The following is a 25339-nucleotide window of genomic DNA, read 5'->3' as shown; positions in this document are numbered from 1 at the left end:
TACTGTATAGACAGCTGAAGACAGACGGAAAAAGTTTCATCTTTGCCGTTTGCCGTTTGACGTAACGTCGTGCAATTTAGACGTTATATTCTCAGTAATTTCCCTCTGGCGTAAAAATTCTGCTCTGATCATGTGGCTTTACAGCAAAACATATGTCCTCGTGGGTAATAATTTGGTGTATATCGGCGCGAAATTTAATCCCTCTCTTAAAGCCGTGATTCAAAAGCTTTTAATGCAAGTATTTCGTTACGAGATCAAGCAAAAGTGAAACTTCGCCACTTTTGTTTACATTTGTTTTCTTGCTATTACTGCAATCGAAGCCTTGTTTAGTGTGGAAAATCATTGAAGGATAGCTTTTTTTGAAAAGAATGTACGATCCTTTTGATACATTCATCACAGAAGGGTCATGAAATAGACATTAGTATCAATAATTCAGGAAACATTTAAGGCAAAGTGTGACCGACTTGTTAACAGAACGGATCTCATCTCTATACTATTTTTATTTATAAGCGCGCTTGGAAAATCGCTGTCTTTGACGACTGAGTATATCTTTCCTTCTTCACCTCAGAGTCAGGAGATTTATTGGGAACAAGAGCTGTACAAACAGTTTAAATACAGAGCGGCTACTCCAACCTTCCATACTTTCAACGCTCATGTGAGTCCAACAACTCAATTAGTGTGTTGACACAATATTATTGTTATGTATGTCTACAATATACTGTAGTTATGTCCAGTTTGAATGTCTTCTTACAACTCATTCAGCACAAATAATTTCTGAAGATATTAGTGGTTTGTGTCAAGATGCACATTTGTACTCATTTTACTTAATGTAATATTTTATGCTCATTCAGTTCATTTACAAATTTTTAAGTTTGTAAACTGTTAAATGTTTTCAAGTTAAATAAGAACTACGGAAAAACAAAAAGCTCAAGTACACTCTTTTTCCTAATAAGAATATTGTTTTCCCAGCAGAGGCTAAATATTTTTATTTTTCTGCCGATTTTAGGCTGGAAATCTTGTGAATATTCTTAGATTATAGCGTATGACATTTCTGTTTTCGAATGTATTTGGTGTCTGGAGTGGATGGTGTTAAAGTTATTTTGGAGCCAGCCTGCAGGCGTTTTAAAAGGCCTGATATCACGCAGATAACCTCTTGCAGGAATGTTATTAGCGTCCAACATACGACTAGTGCTATTTTTGTTGTTGTTTGGCTTGTTTTGCCGTTTAAAGAAACGGAGAACTTTATAAGATTTAGTTAAAAACATTGTATTGCCAAGTTTTCTCAGCGGTACAAAGTACGACGATGTGTTTGAAATTCATATTATATTATGTTATTTTGAGTGTTATATTTTCACTTTGTTCTATTTCCAGCCTAATTCTTTAATTATTCCTGTTTTCATTATACACTGTTAAACTATTTTTTGCTCATAGATCTATTGGTATTGTTGTAAACTGACGATGGATGATGTTTCATTCCAAAAATGTCTTGTTAATATAATATGAATTTAAAACACATCGTGTGGTTTCTGAAAGCTGTATAATTGTATTGAATTTACAAATTTTCAACACACAAAATTATATGCTTTTTAAAATCTCAGCCTTATTCTTAAAATATTCTTAAAATTTTGGAAATTTCAGCCTCGATATTCTTATAAAACATGTTCTTATAAAAAAGAGAGTGTGTGTCAAGGGTGACTGTGTGTACGCACGGATAGGAACAATTAGCCGCAGGAAGAAAATTGCAAAAGTCAGGTTTAATCGAGGAGAGAGTCGGCGCCATTCCCATCATTAGAAGAAGTCAATTAACAGATTTCGTCAAAAGATCAAAACGTTTGGAGTTTGTTGCTACAGATGTCGAGAAGGAGTCGCCAAGCATGAATATGATCAGGCATGGCCATTCATAACAAATTTCCTAATTGTACAAGTTTGCATGGTACAGCATGACTGAATGTTAGAAACATTCCGGGAAAAAAAATAGCCTTACGCTGTATTGGCAGATGGAATCGAAATTGAGAACATTTCAAACTCAATATTTCCACCATTTTCCTTTCCTTTTTATAGGATTGTAGAGCGGGGTTAAACTTTTGTGACGAGCTAGAAGCGTCTGCATTTCGTTCCGCCATAAAGGAGAGAATCAAAGAGTTTAAAAGAAAACGTCAAGGTTGGTAGAAATCAAGGCCCCATCCGCACGTATCCGGATATTTTTGACTTTCCGGATTCAAAAATTTCCCCGTCCACACGTAGCGTATTCAAATCGAATTCGCCTGTCCACACGCATCTGATGGTATCCGGATTCACTCTAGAGAAACTAGGCCTACACGTCGTGCCGCCATATTGGTTTATTGTTGGGTAAGAGACTGGACAAGATTTTGTTACCTCATCGGATTCGAAAATACCCGGATTCACCGTCCACACGTTATCGGATATGATTCGTTTCGGATTTAGTTTTTCCACCCTGGAGAGCGGATTCAAAAATATCCGGATTCGCTGCCAAATTCGCCGGACGCGTGAGGACGGGGCCTAAGCTATATTTCTTGTTTTAGAGCTTCTTAAATCGCGCACCTTCCTGAAGAGAAAGAGAACATATCAGAGAGATCCTGTATTCTAACCAATAGAGAAATTAGAAACTATCCTCTTTGATTTTGCCTCGCCACAAATCGTCCAGTAATTTGGGTGTCATAAAGCATTTTAATTTCTTAAACGTCGCTTGCCTCATAAGGTTTTCTGTTTACCTGTTAAAATGTTAAATTGAGTTTTAGTTTCAATAAGCTTCGAACTGCGTCAAAAACCGCAGGTAACGTGGTTAAACCAATCAAGGCAATTATGATTTATTTAAACCAACCAGCGACAAAATCATAATCGATCGTGAACATTTTCCCGTGCTTGGTACGAGTTGCACGCTTGTGCTTCCCATTCTGATTGGTTCTGATTGGTTAGCTGCGTCATCGTCATCGTCATCACATCTGGCTGTGATCAGCCGATTGTGATAAGGTACGGACCATTATATTTGTAAGGGGCGGGATTAGGCAATTTTCTGTGGCATGAAATTTTTTTCTTACCCTCATTAATTTTTTTCGGGGGGAAATTGCCCAGTCCCCTTCACCCCCTTTCCCCTCTCCCCCCTCAAAATAACGATGGTCCATCTCTAACTTTGTTGTTTTGTTTTCTTTGAGTTTACATAGCCTGCTTCGCAGAAGCTGGGTAAATTTACGTCTGCACACAGCCAAAAACCTGAACTATTACAATTATCATTGATTGCACTGTTGTTGTCACGCACTTCGACTAGCGTTACGAAATCTCTCAATCTACTGTCACGCTTTTCAGAGGCTCGTGAACGCAAAGTGCTGGCTCAGCAACAAATGCAGATGCAACAGATGCAAATGCAACAAATGCAGCAAATGCAGCAAATGCAACAAATGCAACAAATGCAACAATGGCAGAAAATGCATCAACTGCAGAAAATGCAGTCCATGGTTGGAGGTCCTATGGGACGAGGCGTCCAGATGGTTCGGTACCAGGCTATTCCCAGCCGCGCTCCGTTTGCTCAATCAAGAATGATGAGGCCACAGGCATCCCAAATGATGGGCCGTAAGAAAGAAATATCACAATATTACTATTAAGTAGAGTGTTTTAATGTATTTAAGGCCTGACTGAAAGAGTTGGAGAGATACCTGGCATAACGTCATGGCGTTGTACAGATGGCCTGTGAAAGAGAGAGTACCCCCTTTAATTAGTTCGTACGTTTTTTCCCCATATTCCGAGTATCACTGGCTGGTCCCGCGGGAAACACCGACTTAATAGCTTTCTCGGTGTAGTTTACTCAGTTAAGGCTAATGATTGTGAAAAGCATACTGTCCAAGTCTGCTTCATAAAGACTCCAACAGAAAAGTAAACGGACAGAAGAAACCCTTCAATAAGACTATATTTTGGCCAAACAATTGAGATGGTATTGAAGGTGTTCTTGGTTCAAAAGGATTACAGTCCTTATGCTATTTTGTGATTGGGGGCGAAAATTCTGGGATATAAATGAGGCTCAAGACAAGACCTAAGCTATGGTGAATGGTCAGTGGTGAACAAAAATGAAAAGCTGTTTCTTGTTAATTAAGACGACAGAGATAAATTGTGTTCTTCTTCTTGCATTGAGCGTTATCCTGTTAGCATAATGTTAGACTTGTGGAGGTTACTACTCACTACTTCTTTTGACTGGGTGCAGTTCACTACGTCTTAAAAATGAATTATACAGCTTGTCGCGCACTAAAACTTCAACGGTCGATGAAAGTACAATGAAGAGACGAACATTAGATATGTTCTAACTGCTGGAATCGTGCTAGGCCTTCTCTTGGTTTGTCCGCTGTGGTGCCGGTCCCGTTACCTCGCAAAACCGTTATATCAAATAATGTTATCTCCAAACACATTGATCGTTACGTAACGCGTCTCGCGGCAAAAGATGTTACGTGACATCTAAACCTTGCACTAATGACATTTATGATGCTTTACATTTAATCTAGCTCGTCCCAGATCACCGGGACCAATGCGCGGACAAATGGCGCCCCCGGCGCGGAGAGGAATGCCAAGAGGAATGGCACCAACTCGGAACATCGGCGCCTCGCCAATGGCTACCGTCCAAAGGCCCGCTGGACCGCAATCCAGAAGACCGCCGGAAAACAGCGGGCAAAGGAGACCTATGCCACCTATTAACGGTAAGTTTGACTTAAAGACACCAGCCAGTTCAGTATGCAAACAACCGAAATTCTATGTCAGTACGTAACAAAGATCCATTATCTTTTTTTCATCCAAGTAACTTGGTTTTAGTAATAGTCCGCGCCAGTCCAATATTCCATCACGTTTTTCACGCAGAGTAGAAACAGTGAGCTAATGGTCGCAGTTGTACGTTATTTGAAAAACATAGGTCTTGAACACGCAATTACACTTGTGTTTAATTTGTTATCACCTGTGAACTATTGTTTATTTTTCTTATCAGATTCGATGAAGCCTGAAAATGAGGCAGCTCCAGCTCCATTAAAGAGACGAACGAGAGAAGAAGAGCCTATTTATGAACGTATACCTGCGGGTGATCAATCTGTACAGCAGAAAGGTCAGTGATGGTAAATACGAAACAAACTGAAAGGGATAATGTCAACACAACCTTCACATCAAACCAAACGCACTCTTAGTTCAGAACCAAAGAGGATGAGAATCACACTGTTAAAATACCAATGATAAATATTTGATCTCGTTACAGCGCATGAAAAGGAAGTTTTTAATGGATTTGTTGGGTTTAGGTTGAACTGTTGCTAAGCTCTTTGTTGTATTAAAAGGAATACAACACTGTGCACAAGTTGCCAATTAGATTAAGGTTGCTTCAAACCTTCGCGGGGCCACATTGGTCGACTTTTTTTGGTCGAGAAAATTAAAGTCCGCGAAGCTCAAGTTTGCATACTGTGAACGCCAGGGGTTCTGTTATTTCATTGGCTAGCGGCTTTTCAAGTTGGCACATTCCTCTGTGAAGGCGTGATATGCTTATAAATCTTTAGAAGGCGAAAACTCGCACTCGTTTTTCGAGAGAATCCGTTCTCTTTAAATGAATTAATACGGTATGCAGAATTGACGGTTTTCCATGAAATTTGGTCAGAACATTCACTGATAGATATGGAACAAAAGCGTGTCCGCGAATTCCTTTATTTTAAATATTTTCCTCGTGGCGGCCTTTAACGCAACAGGTTACGCGAATTTTTCGATAGTGGAACTTGACAGATCTATAAAAAGATAACCAATAAAAATAAAAGAAAATGCTGACACGTTTTTGAAGATTGAGGCTTTGTGATAAACACTGCACAGTTATTTTGCATGAACGGTCGAATTTGATACCCGATTAATTCGCTGGAACGTCAGTCGGTCATTTTGGAGTTGATGGCCTCTGTCGCCTTTGGAAAGCAAAATCCAAAACAAAACATAATTTTATCGAATTCTACATTTTATAACCTTTTTGTTGATATATAGTTTGTGGGGGTTTCCTTCAAAACAGCGTGCGTACGAATTTTTTTCTGGAGGACACCCGCGAAGGTTTGAAGTAACCTGAAAGATACTCTGTCGTTTCGGCAAAGAAAAAATCATAAACATTACTAGAGAGTATTCCCCCGCGCGTCGTACCGGACGTGGGTACTTTCCCGCGCTGAAAATTTTCCCGTCTTCTTATTGGTAATTTCTTCGACAACATTTACGTTTCTCCTGACAGCAGTAGTGGAATCGTCAGACCGCTCTACATTACCTCCAGTTGAGCCAGAGCAAAACAAAACGTCGAAGAAACAGAAGAAAGAGAAAAAAGGTGAATAAAAGAAACCAATCATAGAATTAGATCATTCTGAAAGCTCAATTCCTTGACGGTCAAGCTACAAGTACCATTTGTGTTTCGGAATCTTTAAAAGCTCCAACAAAAGTAAAAGTTAGTTTTCCGTAACCGGACTTAATAACTTGCTTTTAAATTTCTGATGAACCAATTAATTAATTAACAAAAACAGACGAGAGGAGAATACGACGTTTTGAAGTCATCTTGGCTCCATTATCAAGTGGAGAAAATAACTTTACATGAAATAGTGTGAACGGTATGGAGTCAAGGTGACTTCGAAACATTGTAGTCCCTTTCGCTCGCTTATTTTGTAATTAATTGTATTTCAAAGTGTTTCCTTATCAGGAACGAGTGAGTACAATTTATTTCAGGTTTCTTTAGCGGGCTTTTTAGGAGGAGCGCAAAAGATTCTGAGAAAGCAAAGGACATCAAAAGGCCAGGCCCTGCTGCAGAGAAATCCATACCAAGCACACAGCAAGGTGAAAATCGTGGCGAATCTTAGTTTAAGTTTCTTTCATCTGACGTGGTTGAATGCAAAGAATAATGCTTGTAATGTTTACTAATTCTCAGCTAAGAAGACTACTTCCAATAGCGAAATATTGGTCGTTTAACCCTTTGAATACCAAACTTTCGCCAAAAAATACCGTTTTTAATAATAGTCAGGTTTTTCAGCTGCCATGACGTTAAATAAGCCTAAGTTTTGCTAAAAAAGCTTTTTTTTTTTACTAAACGGAGAGATTTTTCGAGGATTAGGTATAAAATTGAGCAAAACTTCAATTACGGGCATGCCATTAACCGTTCTCAATTTCGTTTGTTGGACTTTTCCTTTCTGTTTTTCTCTGCCCTTTTACACTGGCTACCTTTTGCATTGTATGTTCTTTCTGGCTGCAGTGAAAAGTTGGATGTTAATTACGGGCGAAGCCTAGAAATGGACCTTGATCAATCATAGGCGTTGTGGACCATTTTACCACCGTTTTTGCACCAAAACTGATAACCTTGTTTTTTGATTTGCGACGTCGGAATGTCGTCGACATCTAAACCTGACCATTGTGCGGAGAGGGCTAGCCTGGCACTACTATCTGCTTATCAAGAATATCTGATGACATTTAAATTGATGACGTCACAAGTGGTACAAAGAGCACGACCATTAATTACGCGTATATGCGTAGTTGGTATTCAAAGGGTTAATTCCCCTTACATTTTCATGGTATTAGTCTTATAACTACATGAATCTCCTGACATTGCAAGAAGTAGCGTAGAATCAGTGCTTTAGTTTTCTCGTGAATTGAGTGCATCTCTGCATTTGATCACATTTAACGCATAATTTTCTAGGGGGCAGTGACACCCCATTTTTGTGAGTTGGTCTTTATCTTACTCCAGCAAAACGTTAAAAAAACCTTAAAGGAGAAGGTCACTCCAAAAAACGTATATTTTTTTGTCAACGCTAATAAAAGCCCTGCAGTTTAGCCACTCACCGATATATGATCCAAACTCGGAGCGCGACATATAAGCGCCATGGCAGCAGCGAGCACAAAGCGCGAGACCAAAAATAAACCACATGTTCCTTTGATTTTTTTCGCACTCAGAGTGGGCCGCGTAAACGACCTTTTCTGCAGGCGACAACATTGTCAGATAGCTGAATCTGAATTTTATGACAGGAATTAAGCGAAAGTGCCGTCGGAAAAACAGGTTGCAAATAGCTGATTTGGTTAGCTTTCTATCGCGACAATTACCGCGGCAATATATATATATATATATAAAAAAATGGCCCTGCCATCCTTGAAACGACGAAACCGCAAAATTTCACAGCTCATCGCAATTTCTTTTTTTCGTCAACATACGAGTTGTCTTTCTCTATAAGAACCTAGAAGCACTTTTAAATTTCTTTGGTAAGCCGTGAATGAAGACAAAAAATTCACCCAAGGGAGGATCCAAAAGCGACACAATTTCGTTCAGAGATTAAAAACATATTTTCAGTAAAAGAAAAAATAGGCTTCAGTAAATTAAAGTTTTCTTACGTACCTTTCATTTGTTCTTTCCCTTTTATACTCCAATGTCCCTGAATTGATTCTGGGCTAACTTTTGTTTCAACACAATTGTAGTATTGATCTCGATAACATGAAAGCCGCGGCGTCGTAAACAAGCAAAGACCAGCAAACCATTGCTTCCTTTGACTTACACTGAAGGCAAATAGCACACAGCAACACCATTACTTCGCACATTCCCGTGAACATTACCGTTTCTCGCGCCGATTTCCCAAAATGAGTTAGCTTGTGCGAAGAATATTGCTTGCACACGTGTTTCATTCAACTCAACCTAGAAAGAGGGCGTGTCACAAAGTTTCCTGCCTTTTTTTTCATTTAACTTCTTCATTTAGAGGATACTGAAATGTCTACATCGAGCACAGGGAGCACACAATCTTACTGAATAGGAGGAGACTAAATTAAGGAATGAAAAGAAAGAATGGTTAACCTTTGCCTGTTGTTATTTCTTACGCGACCTTACAGGGAAAACCACTACCTACACCTCAAGTCCTGCGTAACACTGTAGTGCTAAACTCGTACTTAGGCCTCGTCAATGTTATATGTAAACCAAAAAAATTTTTGCAGAGCGCGAAATGGCCTAATTACGAGTTTAGCACTGCTGTGTTACGCAGGACTTGTAGGTAGCGGTGTTCCCTGTATACGTAAGGTCGCGTAAGAAGTAACAAGAGGAGACAAAGGCTAACTATTCGTTCTCTTCATTACTTTGTTTACTCGCTTCCTACTCAACAAGATTGTGTGGTCCCTGTGCATCGAGCAGCCATTATAAAACATAATGTTAGAATCCAACGAAGGCCGGCATGGGATGGTAATTAGCTTTATCTTGTTTTGCTATTGATAGAACCATCTCAGCCACCGCCGCCTGCTGCAGCGCCCCCAGCTGCCCCTCCCGCTGCAGTACCTCCACCTACTCCGGCACCTCCGCCTACTTCGGCACCTCCGCATGATCTGTCTGTGCCGCCTGCTCTGGTTCCTCCACCTCCTGTCTCATCAGCAATACCACCACCAGCACCACCACCACAGGCACAAACCACAGCGGAACCGTCTCCACCGCCTGAAGCAGATGATGGATCGATGCCTCCGCCACCTCCACCTCCTCCGCCACCGCCACCGCCACCGCCACCACCCCCTCCCCCTCTGCTAGATTTTGAATTTAGCGATAGCTGCAGGACAATGAGTGGATTTGAGAACTTGAGTGGTACCGGTGGGATTGGTGCTGTTGGTGGTGGAGTTGAAGGGCCGGCAACATTTCTCGACAGTATACTTGCAGGACCACAACTTAAGAAGGTAATTGTCATTTCGATGCTTCAAGAATTTAATATAACCAAATATGATTATTTCTCTCCTGCGAGTGAAGAGTAGATCGAGAAAGATATATACAGAGAGATACTTGTATTTGTCGTATCCAAATTAGTTTACCGCGGGCGTCCTCATAATTTAAAATAAATATTTTATTACGTTATGCAAATCCCACCTTACCTTTGTTTCTTAAATATGGCGGTTCCTTTCAATTTCAAGAGCGCATCTCTACGATCGATATGAAATGTTTCATTTTGAATTATGTAGTTTATCCTCATAAATCATATTCTGTTTCCTTATCTTATTCTCCCAGGTTGAAAGATCAACCGCTCCAAAGCCGCAAGAGGAGTTTACAGGAATGATGGGAAACTTGGTTCGGGCATTAGATGAACGTCACAAGGTCATGCATTCTTCAGGTAAACATGTTACATTGTTTCTTGTTTTCTCTTTGTATGATACAAAGGAAGCAAAAACGAATGTCATTTGAAAAGGAATGAGAACGAATCAGACGAGTACCTTAATAAGTGGTTTCCCCGCAAGTGTGAGGCGTCGACGCGAAAACATTTTTCTGATTGGACAATTACAACACAGTCCTGCTTTGATTGGTCAGAAAATTTAGTAATGACTGTTCTTAAATGCGGTGCATAAATGTATGCAGAATACACCACTACTCATTTTTTTTTTTGTTTGGAAACTTATTGGTATATTCTGCTCGCACAAGCTCGAGATATTTTAAATCTCCATATGATTCCCTTAAGTACCTCGCTCGCAATACTCCCCATCTGCTTAAACTGATATGTAACCAGAACCATTTGTAACAGGGCTAAATGATCTTAATTTACAAATGCTACACTTGTTCGTGATACACGCCTGCTTACTATAAGTAGTTGATGATCTTTTCCTCAGATGAAGATGACTCTGACGACGAAGATGATGATTGGGATGATGACGAAGATGAGGACTGGTCAGACTAAACATAATCTTAATTTGAAAACTATTTAATATTTCTTCACTGTACAACTTGAGTACTGCTTTAATTATTAAAATCGTATCAAATGTTGGCGTTTCTGAGTATTGACTTAACTTGTAAGTAGAGAATTTGTGGTGGCTTGCTTCATTGAATTCTAACTACATGCATGCAGACACGCACACAGACGCTCTTTGGGCTCGTCGCGCAATCTTCTTCCCTCAAGAACGTCTATTGAAGGGAAGGAAGATTGCGTGATGAGCCCAAAGAGCGTCTGCGTTTCAGGCTAGCGCAATGTAATTTTCTTGAGTTTAGGAATAAATTTTTAACATATTATTTTGCCTTTTGCCACTCAGTGGCGACGCATTGAACTTATATGAGCGATCTCGCTATAAGGGCTTGTAGACACAGCTTTTTCAATGACAAGATTCCTAAGTCTCCCTAACGGCGCTCATTTCTTATATATCTCAAGAGGAGCCTGGAATTGGATCGGAGGAAACTCCACTTAGACGTAAATCGTTCTCTGATTTTCGCACTCAACCACATAAATTAAGGTTTGGGCCAAAGACTTGTAGTATACTAATAGACTGAAATGAAAAACTGCTATGATCTCTGTGAAACCGTCAATTTGAAATGTTCAGAATTCAGGGTCTAATGAACTTTATAAAATCAAAGAACTTGGGAAAGAATCTCAGGATAAAACACTCGTCGATAATTCGTTAATCATGATTTGTTTAACGACATTGACACCATTGTTTTTGCCACGGACAGAAACGCTAGGTCCATGGTCCTCATTCTTTTTTGGGAGGCGTGGTGGCCAACTATAATTACTGCGTAGCAACTTGTACTCAACTCTGGGTGAGGTCCTTGCGTCGACCTGGAGGATAATGCTTCAGTTTTCAACAAAGTTTGCAGCACACCTTAGTGGGCCTTGACTTCTCTTTACCTTCACGCCCCCTCCCCACCCAACCCCGCCCCCCCCCCCCCCCAAAAAAAAAAACACGCGCGCACACACGCGCGCCTTGCAAACATAAAGTAATTTGAGTTATGTTATCATTCAATTGAGTCTTCTCCTTTCTTGCCCTCCTCAGCCCAGCAACGAAATTTCCCAGCCGTCGGTCCTTCGCTGCATCTGGTTACAGGGTTTAACTTTCGTTTCACTGGGCAGCTTTCTATTGGGGGTTTTTGACACTGAATAAATTAACAGACAAACACTTTCCCTGTCGTTCTAATACTTTATTTTCAGGAACGTATGCAGAACTAAAATTATAAATTTTACAAAAAGAACAAATTTACGACTACAAAATCTTTACGTTTCACATAGCAACCACTTATCTCTCTAGCGTTCAAACAGTAAGTATAAGTTTTCAATGCTCGTCGAAACCAAAGCCAGGAATCGGACAGAAAAAAGCTATTTGATTTGCTGAAAGCAAAGTTGCAAATCATATTTTGGGTTCTTTCTGTAGAACGTGATTACTACTAATGCTTTGTACAATCTGGCGCAGTGTAATATTCGTTTACTATTTCTGCGTCAAGCACGGTATCAAAAATTGTAATATATCTTAAGCAAATATAGATAAACAAATCCAGGCGCTAGATGGGGGTCCTGCCCACTTCTGTTTAAGGCGCCCGATAGACTCTTAGTAGTGAAATGGTATGCAATACAAATAGCGATAACTTCTATCCACTTACATCCACTACATTGTATCTGTAAGTCACAGTTTGTAAATCAAAAGTTACCAAAATACTCTACCGGCTTGAATTGAACAAAATGTACAGTATCGTATCAATAGTATCCGCAGAAGACTGAGAAAAAAACATCACACTGTAGAAAAATTCTTATCAACCTAATTTTGCCAAAACAAAACTTAAAGTACTTAAATATCAAAATTGAATGAAATAGAAAATCTAAATGTCGAAGTTTGTTATCAACGACTAAGAAAATAATCACTAAGCAAAAAAAGAAAGAAAAAAAGAAAAAATGATAAACAACATTGATACCAAAGAAACCATACAAACTTAACTCTCCAAACGAGATCTAACAGTGATGAATTTTTCAACAATCAGTTGCGAGACAATAAAATTCAATGCCATCTCATGGATACTGAAAAAACGTAATATCGAGTATACATAAATCACCTTTTGACTGCACTCTTAAAGAGTTCTACATCTCTATATTACTTTACATAATTACATACTATGGAATATGTCAAACGTTATACAACGAGCTATACTGTATATCTAGTACAAGAAAACCCGACTCGTGGGAAAAAATGCACGACAATGCTTCATGTTTATAATAACCGCGAGCCATTGACTGAAAATTAACTCCCTTAACAAACACAACTCTTGTGCATAATATAATAAAAGTGAAAATATCTGACATAAAATCCTTAAGTTTTTAAATTGTAAAATTGCCACGAGCAAGCTAATCGTTTAAACGAAAATACAAAACTACACTGTAGTCATAATGGAAGTTAATTTAATTGTTTCGTGCCGTCTTAAGCAACGCCGTTGTCGTTTCAATTATCTCGTAATTTTGGGCCCATTTTACAGGTCTGTGTTTAGTGGTCACGCCTCTGAACAGAACCGAGGCTAGTCAACCCAAACCTCGATTCCAGGCAGAGGCTCGGTTACATTTCACAGGCCTGCAAAATGGTCTATTAGCTTTCTATTTGATATACGTCTTGAGTAATATTTACAAGAAAAGATGGAATCGCAAATAAGAAAACAATGCAATGCATGCATTCCAAGGCTGCTATAGCAAAAGGGATATAAAAAACAAAGCAAAATGTCCTACCCTGAACTGTCATTGACGAATTCTCACAGCAAACAGCGACAATGAAAGTACCTTTACCAGTCAAGCACTGACCTACTGCAAGGCACAGCAACGTGCAAGCAACTGTAATAAATACCAAAGCCGAGCCTTGGAAGTTTAAAAAAAAAATAGTGATTCTAAGCACTGAGATTCTAACACTGAGTTAAACTTGCAGTAATGCTTTTTTGCCTTAGAGAAAACCCATTTTTGTTCCAACAAGTAGCAGTTGATAAATATAGTATTAAGTGGACCCACTGGGACTAGTTTACCACAGATAACGAGCACCAAAAGAGAGACACTAACCCAAAACACAGAGTTAGTTGTTCCTTATGCATTCAACCCACAATTCCATACAAAATTGGAGTTGTGCCAATAGCTAAACAATTTGGCCAGCACAGTCAGTTCAACAGCTGTTCACAACAGACAGTTAACAGTTAACGCTTCACATTACAATGCCAGAAGCGATAATCTTATAAATTCTTTATAATTCTTCTTGGGGGAATTACACTTTTTATCCCGGCGTTTTGCGAGTGACCATCACGCCCTGTTCACTGGAACTTGTTCCAAAACAGAGAAGGGAAGTTTGGACGTTAATCAACCTACAAATTTTTAACAACATTCATAACAGCCTTGGTATAAACATGATGCCAGCATCACAGAATTAATGATATTACATGTACCTCTCTTAGTCAAAAACACAAATTAACCTAAAATCATCTATTAATATAAAATCTTAAGCCTGATGCTTCTTAACGCCACCCATTGGCTGTAGCAATGGAGCCATCCAAGCGTGGACGCTTTGGGGCTCCGTCTTTGTCCATATCACGGTCATCTCTGTTAGGTGCGATTCGCCGCTGGACTTGGTACGGTGAAGTGGGAGATATGGATGAGCGAGAATTTGGTGAAGATGTATCTCTATCTGCTGGCTCTGCCTTGATATTCATAGTTGACATGCCTGGACCATTGGCGGAGTTGGGAACAGTAAGACGATTGCCCAGTAAATTGGCTACATTCCTTCAACAAAGAGCAAATTTACATTTAGTATATTAATTGCTTATATATATTACAATTCCAAAACAGGAACTAAATGTAGGCTTGTGCATGCTCAAATGGCCTCTGGCTATGTTTATATTTGGAGAGCTTGTTATGGGGAGTACATGTATTTCTGTACTTCCAGAATTGACTGCTCTTACATTGTGATTATGGAATAATTTCACATCTCAAAAGTTCAAGGCCTACGTAAGAATAACATAATGACTTTGTTATTACTTAAGTTTCTGATCATGTTGTAGCAGCATAAAATGCAGAAGCTCTGCAGAAGGAGGTTAAAAGCCACAAGAAAAAACATAAGAACAGGAACTTAACTTCGGGGTGGCTTATTATGGATAGTTTGCAGACCTGAGATTTGAGAAGCTCATCATCTTTAGAGGAGCTAGGGAGTGGGAATTCTACGATATAGGAAATTAAGTTGTTCCAGTGTAGACACTCATGAAAGGATAGACAGCATCTTACCCTGCCTGTAACAATCCATGCATGTTACTGAGTTGTTGCTGTAGTATTGCCTGTTGCTGTATCAGCGGCAGAGCAGCAGCAGCTGGATACTGTGCCAATTTCTGGGCCAGGGACTCTGGGTTATCTAGAGCAAAATCAGCTGGAAACCCAGAAGGCAGAGAAGAGGAGAATGATGGCGGTGCCCCTGCAAGATTGGGCGTGGCAATGGAGAATATGGGTGTGGATAGGCTGGGGTTCTCACCCGGTGTCTGCAAAGGTAAGTTATTCAGAGAAATCACAGGGGTAGACAGAGGCGGATTTTCATGTCCTGAGGCTCCAGTTATGCCATGACGATTAGGCTGCAATGTAAAGAACACGGAACAAAATTAACATACATAAAAGGGAAACAGGATTCATACTACTTATCAATACCTGTCTATGAACAAGGTTTTGCTGCATTGAAAATAAAATATTTGGCAGGGAAGCTTCCATTACAGGACTGATTGACAAACATTGTTCTCATTGAGCATTATGTACCATGCTCAAAGTAAATGAAGTTAAATTATGACAAATGTACACTGTATCTCTTAACAGAGGAAGCCACATCCACCATAGTTGCCTAACACCTGCTAACAGAAATATCAAGACAAACAGATTCTTCTACATGTAAAAACTTACCATCTGTCCTGCTGTGGAACCTCTGTTAGGAATGTTAATCTTTAACAATGGCCTGTTGAGGCTGGGTGGAGGAGTGGCAGCTTGTGGGTGTGGAGACACAGAATTCCGTCCACCACCAGAGGGTGTGGCAAATGAGCCTTCATTTCCCTGAGCTGATCCAGGAGTTACACTTCTTCTGTTATATTCAGCTGCAGCAACAAGATCAGACATGTTTTGTGTATTGCCTGGAGAAAGGAAAAACGCTCTCCATTTTGAGTACAATGTTACCTTCCATGGCTATCTAATGTACAGCAAAAACTGTATTCTACTTTACTTTCCAACTCCCACCAGTTAAGGGGAACTGGAAAAGCACATAAAGAATAGACTGATTTGGCTGACGTGCCCACATCCTTCCACCCAATTCAGACCACGTGATGATTCATTTGGGAGGTTAGAATTGTGCAATTTGTCACACACAACTGATTGCATGGGAGTATGTACAAACAGAACAATATAAACCTGCCGAATGAATCATTATATGATCAGAATTGGCTGGCAAAAAGGTAGCCAACCATCTATTATTGCTTGACAAAATACAAGATTATTAAAAAGGTTGTCTGCAATACAAAAATGCAAGAAAAGGCTGCAGCAAATTGAAGTGTGTAGAGGTGGAATCTGGTGTTACATTTCTGTCATGCCACACAAGCTGTCAGAAAGTGTACAATGCACTGTTCATCTTTGATTGAGATATATTATGTCCATTTATGTCAGTATAGAACATTATTGTAGGAATGTCCCGTGAAGAAAAGAACGCTTGGAAAACTTGAAAACATGAAAAGCACTGTTCTTTTTAAACATAAAACTAAATGTAATCCATCAACAGACTGAAAAATTTGAACCACCTTTTGTAAACTAAAAGCTCATGTACTGTATGTTGGGAAAATTTTGTCTTTTTAACTATCATCGCCTATTCTTCTTCACTACAATGTCGCATAGGGTGTCTTCTTGATTTAAAATGCATTCCCTCTCAAAAACACTGAACAATAATGACGACAGACGATAAGAGATATGGAGAGATTCAAGGAAAAGATAGAGTGCTAGTCCTCGTTTCCTTATGGACAGAATCAGATCGAATTTCATGCATGCTTGTTGCTCAAATCTACATGCTCAAATCTAATTTTACAAGAAAAAAAAATATAAACACATAGCTATTTCTTGAGGATAGCAAGGTAATCTGAGAACAATGTGGCATTGGTTATAGGACATTCAGGAAGTAACAATGGACCTAAAAATGGTGTTCAATTTTGAAGCAATATGCAAGGTCTACATTTTTACCATTTCAAATTTGTAGCATTTCCACTGTAGTTGTTTTTGTTGTTACATCATGCATACTACGTCTATTTGTTGCAACCTACTGTTTATTGTGAGTTATTATTTACGATTCACAAAAACTAGAAGTGTTTATTTTTTTTTTATTATAATAATTTGAAGGCTTTAATTCTGACACGTTTACACCTAACATAATGAATTTAAAAAACAAGATTAAGTTTAAAACAGCAGTGACTGTTTATTTCAAGGTTTTATTTGAAGGCTTTGAATTTGACACATTTACACATAACAAAATGAATTAAACAAGGTTAAGTTTAAAACAACAGTGACTGTTCATTTCAAGGTTTATTCAATTCAATAAATTACACTTGTCTCTACTTACAGTAACAGCAACTTACAAATTAAAATGTATACCTAGTATAATCATTAGAAGTACTTAAATGTAAACTTTTACAACATTGTTTACACCGTGTTTGAACATCAATAGATATTTTAAAACAAAGACATTTGAAAATGATCAAAAGTTTTTAAGAGCACAATAGACATGTAGTCATTATGCAGTAAAAGCATCTGTTACATGAACAATTCTTTATTAGTTGTAATGTAGGGTACATTGTCATGAGCTCTGAATTTGTCGCAACCCTGGCATCTGCTAAATATTTCTTACTTATTATAAGTGATGCAGGCTACCAATTGAGCTCAGAGTAAAATTCAATAGTGAATTTATTCATTGTTTATTACTGTTTTTATCTGTTTTATATTCTTGCGTTTTATATTCTCAAATCATATTTATGTTGTTTGTTTTAGTGGTTATAAAAAAAAAAACATGAGAAATTACATTTTAAAATATTTTATAGGTTTTAATTTTTTCAGTTGCAAGCTACAAATATTATTATTTTGCATTTGATGTCATTTTTAAAAGTTAATTTCTTTTGCAAAAAAAAAAAAGCTTCCTATAGTCAGGTTGCTGCTGACAATGAAATAAATGTAAACATCTTTTAAGTCAAAAGTTAGACAGTGTTATCACTTAAAAAGTTAAAAATGACTGTAGGTATATGAATTAGGATCTAAAACTATTTAAATAACCATATTCATACAAAGAATACGTGCACCACATTCCCCATTTGAACACGGCATTTTCTCTGTACAATCATAATCAATTTTGTGTGTTTTTATGCCCATCAGAAACAATGACATCAGCTTAAGAAATTCTGCCATTATTTTTGCAATACAAAAAAATTTAAAGCACAAGCAGAAAAATTATTGGATTTGCAAATGCGAATTGCAAATTCCAGTGATGCAGTACAGTACTGAAGGTCAGAAAATATGATGGATCAAAAATTAATATATCCATGTCAATTTACACATCAACCTTGTTTGGCTGCAATACAAATTACTTACAAAGATACGTGCATTAACAAATTTACAATCAAAATGAAAGGTAACTCCAAATGAAATGCAAAAGCTTGCCACCAATAATCTCCTACATGTATTTGATTTCCAGTGCTTTGAGATTGTTAAATTCTTAATTGATTTGTACAATATAATTTGGCAAAAAAAGTACAAGTAATTTTGTCAAGGAAACCAGTGGGAGTACATTCCTTTATCAGCTTTGGGGAGGTGTGGGGTACAATTGGTCTGAAATATAAAAACAAAATGGTTAGTCAATTTTTTTTTTTTTTTTTTTTTTACGAGTGGAGACCAGGCATGCTTGAAACTGACAACATACAGATCTTGTAATTAATACTTGCAAACAAAGCAAAATTACAGTAATGAGGCCAATGGACTATTTTTATACTTTAGGAACTAATAAAAATAATTGGTGCAATAAACCTTTTTCTCTGGCTTCTTCCCAACAAACTACAACATGCAATTTGATATTTAAATAAACAGGTTTTAAATTGTACATTATACTGGAAACTAAGTTTACAGGCTTACAGTTCTAGTAAATGATTATTTTCACTTATTTATATGTGCAATATTAATAACACAAATGTAACATACATCACTACAAACAAGACTTGTGTGTTGAATTTTACAAAATTATTATGTGCATTTATTTAATGTATTCTCATTTCCAACAAAACAATAGATTCAATGATGCCTACCTTTTCAAGATAGGAAAAATTCCAAGTTGACTTCAAAATTGGTACTCAAAACTAATGCTTGCCATCTAATTATACCCTAACCCTTTCTGACCCTTTATCCAATACTTGCAACTTAATGACAATTGTTCAAAATCCTTTTATCAGCCACGTACATAGCAATACACAGTTCAGTGCAATAAAATCTTCAAACCATAGCGTATTAATTTGGTACAACCTCAGTTCTCATTTTGTGTGGTCCAGATAATAATTAAAGTAGATCTTTACAAATGTGAAACAAAACTGCAACCATATCATGAGTCATCTTTTCTATTCTAAGTATACATTATACAGTAGCATAAAAGGTGGTTCAAACTTTTGCTTTCCATTCTCGAATATTCTAAATTCACACTGTAAACAGCAAAATATACATGTGATACAAGTACGCAAAATAACAAAACTTTATCATTCATGCCAAGAAGAGTATAGTAAGGAAGGTTGTGTTTAAGTTACAAGTAGATATAGCTAGGTGAAGCTGCCAAATTGTCAGTCAGTATATGTCAAATGCTAGCAACTTTTTTCAGTGGAAGGCCACTTGGTTGAACTTGTAAGATTTGTCAAAATGTTTCAGGAATATACACCTGCACACCAGTACATGTATGTCAACTGTAAGATGTTACACATGTTTACATTTCCTTTCTAATTTGCTTACTCATGCATTCTGAAACTCTTTTTTTAGTCAACCAAAATATTTTAACCATATCAATCAGCAGAAAGTTTACTACAAGCAATTTATGAAATTAACCATGAGACATATTGTATGATTACCAGAAAAACATTCCCCCACCCCCTGCCCCCCTACAAAAAAGAAAATACAATCATGCGGAACATGTTATTGCAGCTATGTTTCCACAGGAAACAGTTGTGAATGCTTTCCACATTAAAAACAGTCATCTGGTGGAAACTTTCCACTTGAGTAAGCAGTTTTCATCTAATGAGTACATGAAGTATCCTACCTGTTATACCAGCAGCATTTCCTTGCAGTCTACCATTCATGTGGTCAGCAGTGATTCTAGCACTTGAGCTCACTGGAAGGCTGGGACCCACGCCTACAGCCTCTCTACTACCTGGCCTACTGCCATAACTTTCCTCAGATCCATTGTTTGAGGACACAGGGATAGTGACAGGCAAATGATGAAAATTATCTCCTGTGGTAGTTGACTGCTGCTGAAAAATAAGTACTAATATTGAAACCATTTCAAGCGCAATACTGTGTTGCACGACAAGACTAGAATGCTGGACTGTAAAGAGGACTAACAAGCTACATGCAAATGTTTGGCAGAAACCTTTCACGGGATTGCAAGACCAAAACTTTCTTTTTATCATTTTATGACCAAATAGATTTAAAATGGATACTTCCTATTATCAACATTTCAAGGCCAAAGAGAAGTATAAATGCAGAAACAGTGATTTCATTGGTCATGTATACTTACTGGCTGAAGCAAGTTCTTTTTCATCATCTGATCAAATTCATCATTGATTTTGTTGTACTTTTCTTCTGTTCTTGGAGTCAACACAAATTGCTGCAGGAAAAAACAAAAACAAAGAAAAATTAGTTTAAAATCTTTAATTTCTTCAGGCATTTACTTGAGACAATTGAATTCTCTAAGTAATGAGTGAGATTTTCTAGATTTTTTGTTGTTGTTGATTTGCAAGAGTGCAATGTTAATGTACATGTAAGACTAAATATATGATTTGTTTGACATTGCTAAATGCACTACAAAAGCACTGCAATCAATGTTTTCTTTACATTAAAAGTATGTTTGGTTCAATTAATGTTTTAACGACATAAATTGTCCATTAGCAAGGCATCGAGAAAGGAAATGTATTTGTAATTGCATGTAAACAAGCAATAATTTTGTTCTCTACTGAAGAAATTGGTACACAATTCAACATCTAATATAAAATTAAACTCCTTCACACAAACCTGAAATAACAAATTTTACAAAAGAAGTTGCTTAAGATTTTCACTTTGAAAAATAGATAACAATTTTTTCCCCGCAAATATAGGTTGCAAACATCACAAATGTGCAGTTTAGATGACAGCGTGTAGCTTTATTTCACATTGAAATCATTGAAGCCATTTAAACATATATTTTGATTTCTAACAACAATAATTTCACACATGCAGTATAACTCACCTTTTCTGTGTCATCAGGGGAAGGCAATGCCTTATTCTCCTTCTTTGAAATCGTCTGTTAATTACATTTAAGAAGAACAAAATATTTGTTAATAAAAATAGCACCAAGTTGCAGGTGGATATGGGGGACTTCTTACACTAAAGTGCACTTGAAGGAAAGAAGGGTTATTGGATGAAACAAAGGAAAAGATTTTGCAAGGTGGAAAATTATGCTCTACAATTGTTAATGCATAATGTTCAAAGCCACAGTCTGTTACGACAAAGGCACAATATTGATTTGGACATAAATACATTTGTAACTTTTTTTTCCCATTTTGTTTCTATCTGCAGCAATGTACATGTCAAAGTTCTATTGCACATTGTACTTGTATCTCATGATCAATTACTGTACCTCAACAATATCTGTGTTTGTTCTGCTCTCATGTGGTTCATTGTATTCTGTGTATTTGAGAAGGATCTTGTCCATATCTGTGCTGGCATACTGGAACAGTTTGTTACCAGAGTTGAAAATGATCAGAGCAATCTCGCAGTCACAGAGAATGCTCAGTTCATACGCTTTCTTCATTAATCCAAATTTACGCTTGGTAAAAGTAACCTGGAAAAGGGAGAAAGAAAACAAATTGTGCATGTGTGTTAGTTAAGGACATTCACATGAAAATTTTCCAGTCGATAGATTTTTTTTTTAAAGTTTTACGGCAGTCAGATAACGAGTTACTTGTGTCAGAAATAGAAATAAAATTGGGGTCACCAACTTCATTTCAGAGATAGAGCGTGTGGAAAACTACCCTCATTTTGAAAAATTGGTACACGTAATTCAGCATGGTCTACAAGCATTTATAGTAAAAAATATCGAACATGAGTCAACGGAGGCAAACGATCTTATTCATATTTTTTAGAAGTGGGTCTGTTGAATAAATAATTCCAAATTTTACCAAAGCTTTCACAAAAGATCAACCCTTCAAGAGACATTTGAAACCGTCACACAGATAAATGAAGAGCTAAAAAGAACAGAATTTGATGGTGCACTTTGCGAAAAATTCAAACGTCTAGTCCTCAGGAAAAATACTCCTTCTTTGCCTCAGAAAACGTTGGCAGATACAAATTACATCAAGTATGTGAGAAGAACATTATTTTTTTTCCTCTACCCTTCTCTACCATGATCCTTTTCTAGAAAAAAAATACATTTTATGCAGGTCCCAATGGGCCTTATTAGACTGCAATGATTGGTATGCCACTGCAAGTTGACAACTTTTAAAGTAACTTAGCTTGTCACATTCTGATAATTCGGCCATCACACATGTGCGGGTTTTAATAAAACAACTAAATAAGGAAAAAGCAAACAAGCTGCCCATCCATGAAGAATCAAAAGATTTAATCCAAATGGTTCTGTTTTTCTCTTTCGACTTCAAAAAAGTCCAGTGTATTCAGGCAAAGCTCTTGTTTCAAACAAAATACAAATCCGAATATTCTAGCTGGGAAAACCTCTTTAGTCTATAAATCTAATACTTGACCCTCTTTTCTCCTAGGGTGTAAAATGTAAACAGGATTCAAACACAAAAAATCCTCTCTACAGCTAAATGTCCTTATATATAGCTAGTACGAAATCAGTAATATCATTTTACTTTGGTCAACAAAAACCAATTGTCCACTTTTTTCTTTTAAACAGTTCATTATTTTTCATAAGAATATTGTGAAAAACCTGTCCTTTTCTTGTGTTTTCTCTTTCTTTGACAAATTTTGACAGATTGGAACGGGCCTTTATCAAAAACAATGCCAAATATTCTAAATGGCCATGGAAGAAACACCCATTTGTGTAAACCAATCTAGGCCAGTCCTCAAATTTCAATTCTAGATTCCAGGCATAGTGATCTAAAAGATTTGCAGATGAATACACTGCTGTCTTACCGATTTAGACTACCCACCAAAACTGTTACTTTACAACCTCCTTGTAGGTGAAATTGAAAAAAAAAAACAAACAAAACACCGCAAAGACTAATGGCCTAATTATTTAATGTATATGTCACATAAAAAGGGCAACAAACAAAGTAAACCTTTTCCCTTTCTACTTCAAAGTGTTTTGTCCACAGAACTTATGAATGTAAATATATAGATAAATAGGATTTTCACTTGAACTACTGGAAAATCAGCTTTCCATAACAGAGCAAATGAAAAGAAAGTGTTTCGGTTTTGAGACCTTACGTAGACAAACGGTATTAGAGGAATGAATCTCTCATTCGCAGCGGGAGAAGCAGACAAATACCATTTCAGGAATGCCTTCTAGAACAGTGCGAGACAAAAGCCTAAGATAAAAGATATCGATTTACATTCAGCCACGAAACTACAGACAAAGAAATTCACGCTTGCCTTTGTGTTTTACCCATAGAAACAGCAAAAACATTACGTACGAACACGATCAAGATATCGGCGTTTGACGTACATTGTAAATTATGCAAATCGATTTCACCTTAAAGACACGTATTTAAAAGGTGAAGCTCAAATATTGCCAGCAAAAATTTAGGAAAACAGTGTACATGAAGTTTGAGGGCCCTATCACCAGTGCATGAAAATTTATATCTGTTTCATGCCTCAAGGAAGTCCACGAATGTTTTATTCACGACAAAGCCAACATCTTATGTTGCAGATAACTGCTTAAACAGCAGACAATTGTTTCAACGACATGTATTATTGTACAACACGTTCAAGATCCAGCAAGCACGTCCTTTGTCAATAAACACCTTTGGAAGCAAACGCTACTGGGAAATAAAACGCTAATGGCATGTTTAAAATGATCTCGAAATGCAAAAGGCAAACAAAGGGCCAAAAATATCTTGCAACACGCGAGGCTAAGCATGATACGTTTGCCCATAAATTTATTCAGATCAAATCACAGTAATTTTATCGAACGAAAAATCGGTCGAGTACGATGACAAAATCAAACCGCAACTCAAAAATTTCCCTCTTTCGTTCAGGCACACTGTGCGTTAGAAAGTTTTCTACGTTGATTCTACTACCGAGATGTTGATGACTTTACTGGTGTTGGGAAATTTGCCATGAAACTATTGGTACGCATTCGTTATTTCATGCTACGCTACACTTCGTGGCACGTTGCACAAACGCGGAGAAAACTTCGATCCTGGCTCTCTTAATCGTTAAATAATAAAACACAACACGACATTCACTAATGGTAACCCAGTTGACCTACGCGAGCTAAAAATATCGCGCCATAATGAAATTCTAACCCCAAACCACTCTTTCTATTTTCGACCTCTGTGTGCAATATTTAGCATCTCTGAGCCGCCCGCGCGGACGAAAAAAGCCACAAATCTGCTATTTGCGTCTGGGAGCAAAAAAAAAAGCGCTTTGCGCGAATAGAACAGAGTTTATTTCTAACCTGGCGATTTCTTTCGTCGCCGATTCTTGAAATCTGTATCTTCTTCCTTCCCATTTTGAGCTCTGGTTTCGGGCTATCGGTAACTTCTAGTTTTGTAGGGGGGCTTCCAGCCAGCTTTAAATTAACTTCGTCTGATTGAGGCGTCGTACGCTGTAGATCTGTAAAATGAACAGATTCAAACAACAAAGTGAGTTCATTAAATCATAAACAAGTACCAGCTACCAGTCTCGACACCGTCAAGGGAAGGAATGCTAAGTTATCAACAATGTCTTCGCAAGATTAAAATTCTCACAATTCTCGAGTAGAAAAAAACAGCGAGATTCCGAACGTCTCTCCTCGCCAAATTTGACTTCAAGATAATCTTACAAGAAGCAGTTCTTCCTTCGTTTGCGAAGTGATCGTTTATTGCGTGAAATGATGTCATGGCATTTACGATCAGTGACTTTCGCCGCAGATCTTAGCGTGAATGATCTCACTTGGGAAGCATTCCTCACGAAGGTTTACGCTCCGAGCACGGAACAGCCTTTGGTCACTGAAAACTGTGAATTTCTCACCGAAAATCAACGTCCTCGTAAATCAAAAGTTGAAAACAAGGCCGGAAGTCTTCTTGCAATTCTGCCATCTTGCGAACGTCGTCGAATATTCGATCGACGTTCTTCGCCCTCGACGAGAGTGGACTTTGCCTGTTTGGGACGATCGATCGTATGCAACGACT

The 25339-nt window shown here is 37.7% G+C and overlaps 2 protein-coding genes across 6 annotated transcripts; one reads left to right on the top strand and one right to left on the bottom strand.

The window, feature by feature from the left end:
• The first annotated feature begins 415 nt into the window (after positions 1-415).
• On the top strand, positions 416-10747 carry LOC110059543 (uncharacterized). 2 transcript variants are annotated; one of them, XM_020766256.2, is made up of 9 exons: positions 416-655; positions 2062-2161; positions 3325-3588; positions 4509-4700; positions 4982-5095; positions 6239-6325; positions 6718-6825; positions 9230-9675; positions 10001-10208. In XM_020766256.2, exons 3-9 carry the CDS (start codon positions 3360-3362, stop codon positions 10172-10174), a joined length of 1350 nt encoding a protein of 449 aa, XP_020621915.2. In that variant the 5' UTR covers positions 416-655; positions 2062-2161; positions 3325-3359; the 3' UTR covers positions 10175-10208. The 2 variants fall into 2 exon arrangements, with proteins under 2 accessions (XP_020621915.2, XP_089152131.1); XM_089296005.1 differs by lacking the exons at positions 416-655; positions 2062-2161 and adding an exon at positions 10594-10747 and having other exon boundaries at positions 3501-4700; positions 10001-10103.
• Positions 10748-11869: 1122 nt separating this feature from the next.
• On the bottom strand, positions 11870-25255 carry LOC110059447 (myocyte-specific enhancer factor 2C-like). Of its 4 annotated transcripts, none has more exons than XM_089296380.1 (9): positions 25179-25255; positions 24625-24782; positions 21625-21828; positions 21235-21288; positions 20527-20616; positions 20050-20260; positions 15642-15865; positions 14985-15322; positions 11870-14486 (listed from the first exon to the last, which is right to left on the bottom strand). In XM_089296380.1, the coding sequence occupies exons 2-9, from the start codon at positions 24676-24678 to the stop codon at positions 14222-14224; spliced, it is 1440 nt and encodes a 479-aa protein (XP_089152506.1). In that variant the 5' UTR covers positions 24679-24782; positions 25179-25255; the 3' UTR covers positions 11870-14221. The 4 variants fall into 4 exon arrangements, with proteins under 4 accessions (XP_089152506.1, XP_020621817.2, XP_020621828.2 ...); XM_020766158.2 differs by lacking the exon at positions 25179-25255 and adding an exon at positions 24917-25003; XM_020766169.2 differs by lacking the exon at positions 25179-25255 and having other exon boundaries at positions 15642-15829; positions 24625-24756.
• Positions 25256-25339: the final 84 nt, after the last annotated feature.

The sequence above is a fragment of the Orbicella faveolata genome, unplaced genomic scaffold, assembly GCF_042242905.1.
Source record: "Orbicella faveolata isolate gen_17 unplaced genomic scaffold, um_ofav_v1 contig_26, whole genome shotgun sequence".
Taxonomy (NCBI): Eukaryota; Metazoa; Cnidaria; class Anthozoa; order Scleractinia; family Merulinidae; genus Orbicella; species Orbicella faveolata.
Note: the sequence above shows the minus strand (reverse complement) of the source record. Positions and strands in the feature narration are given on the sequence as shown.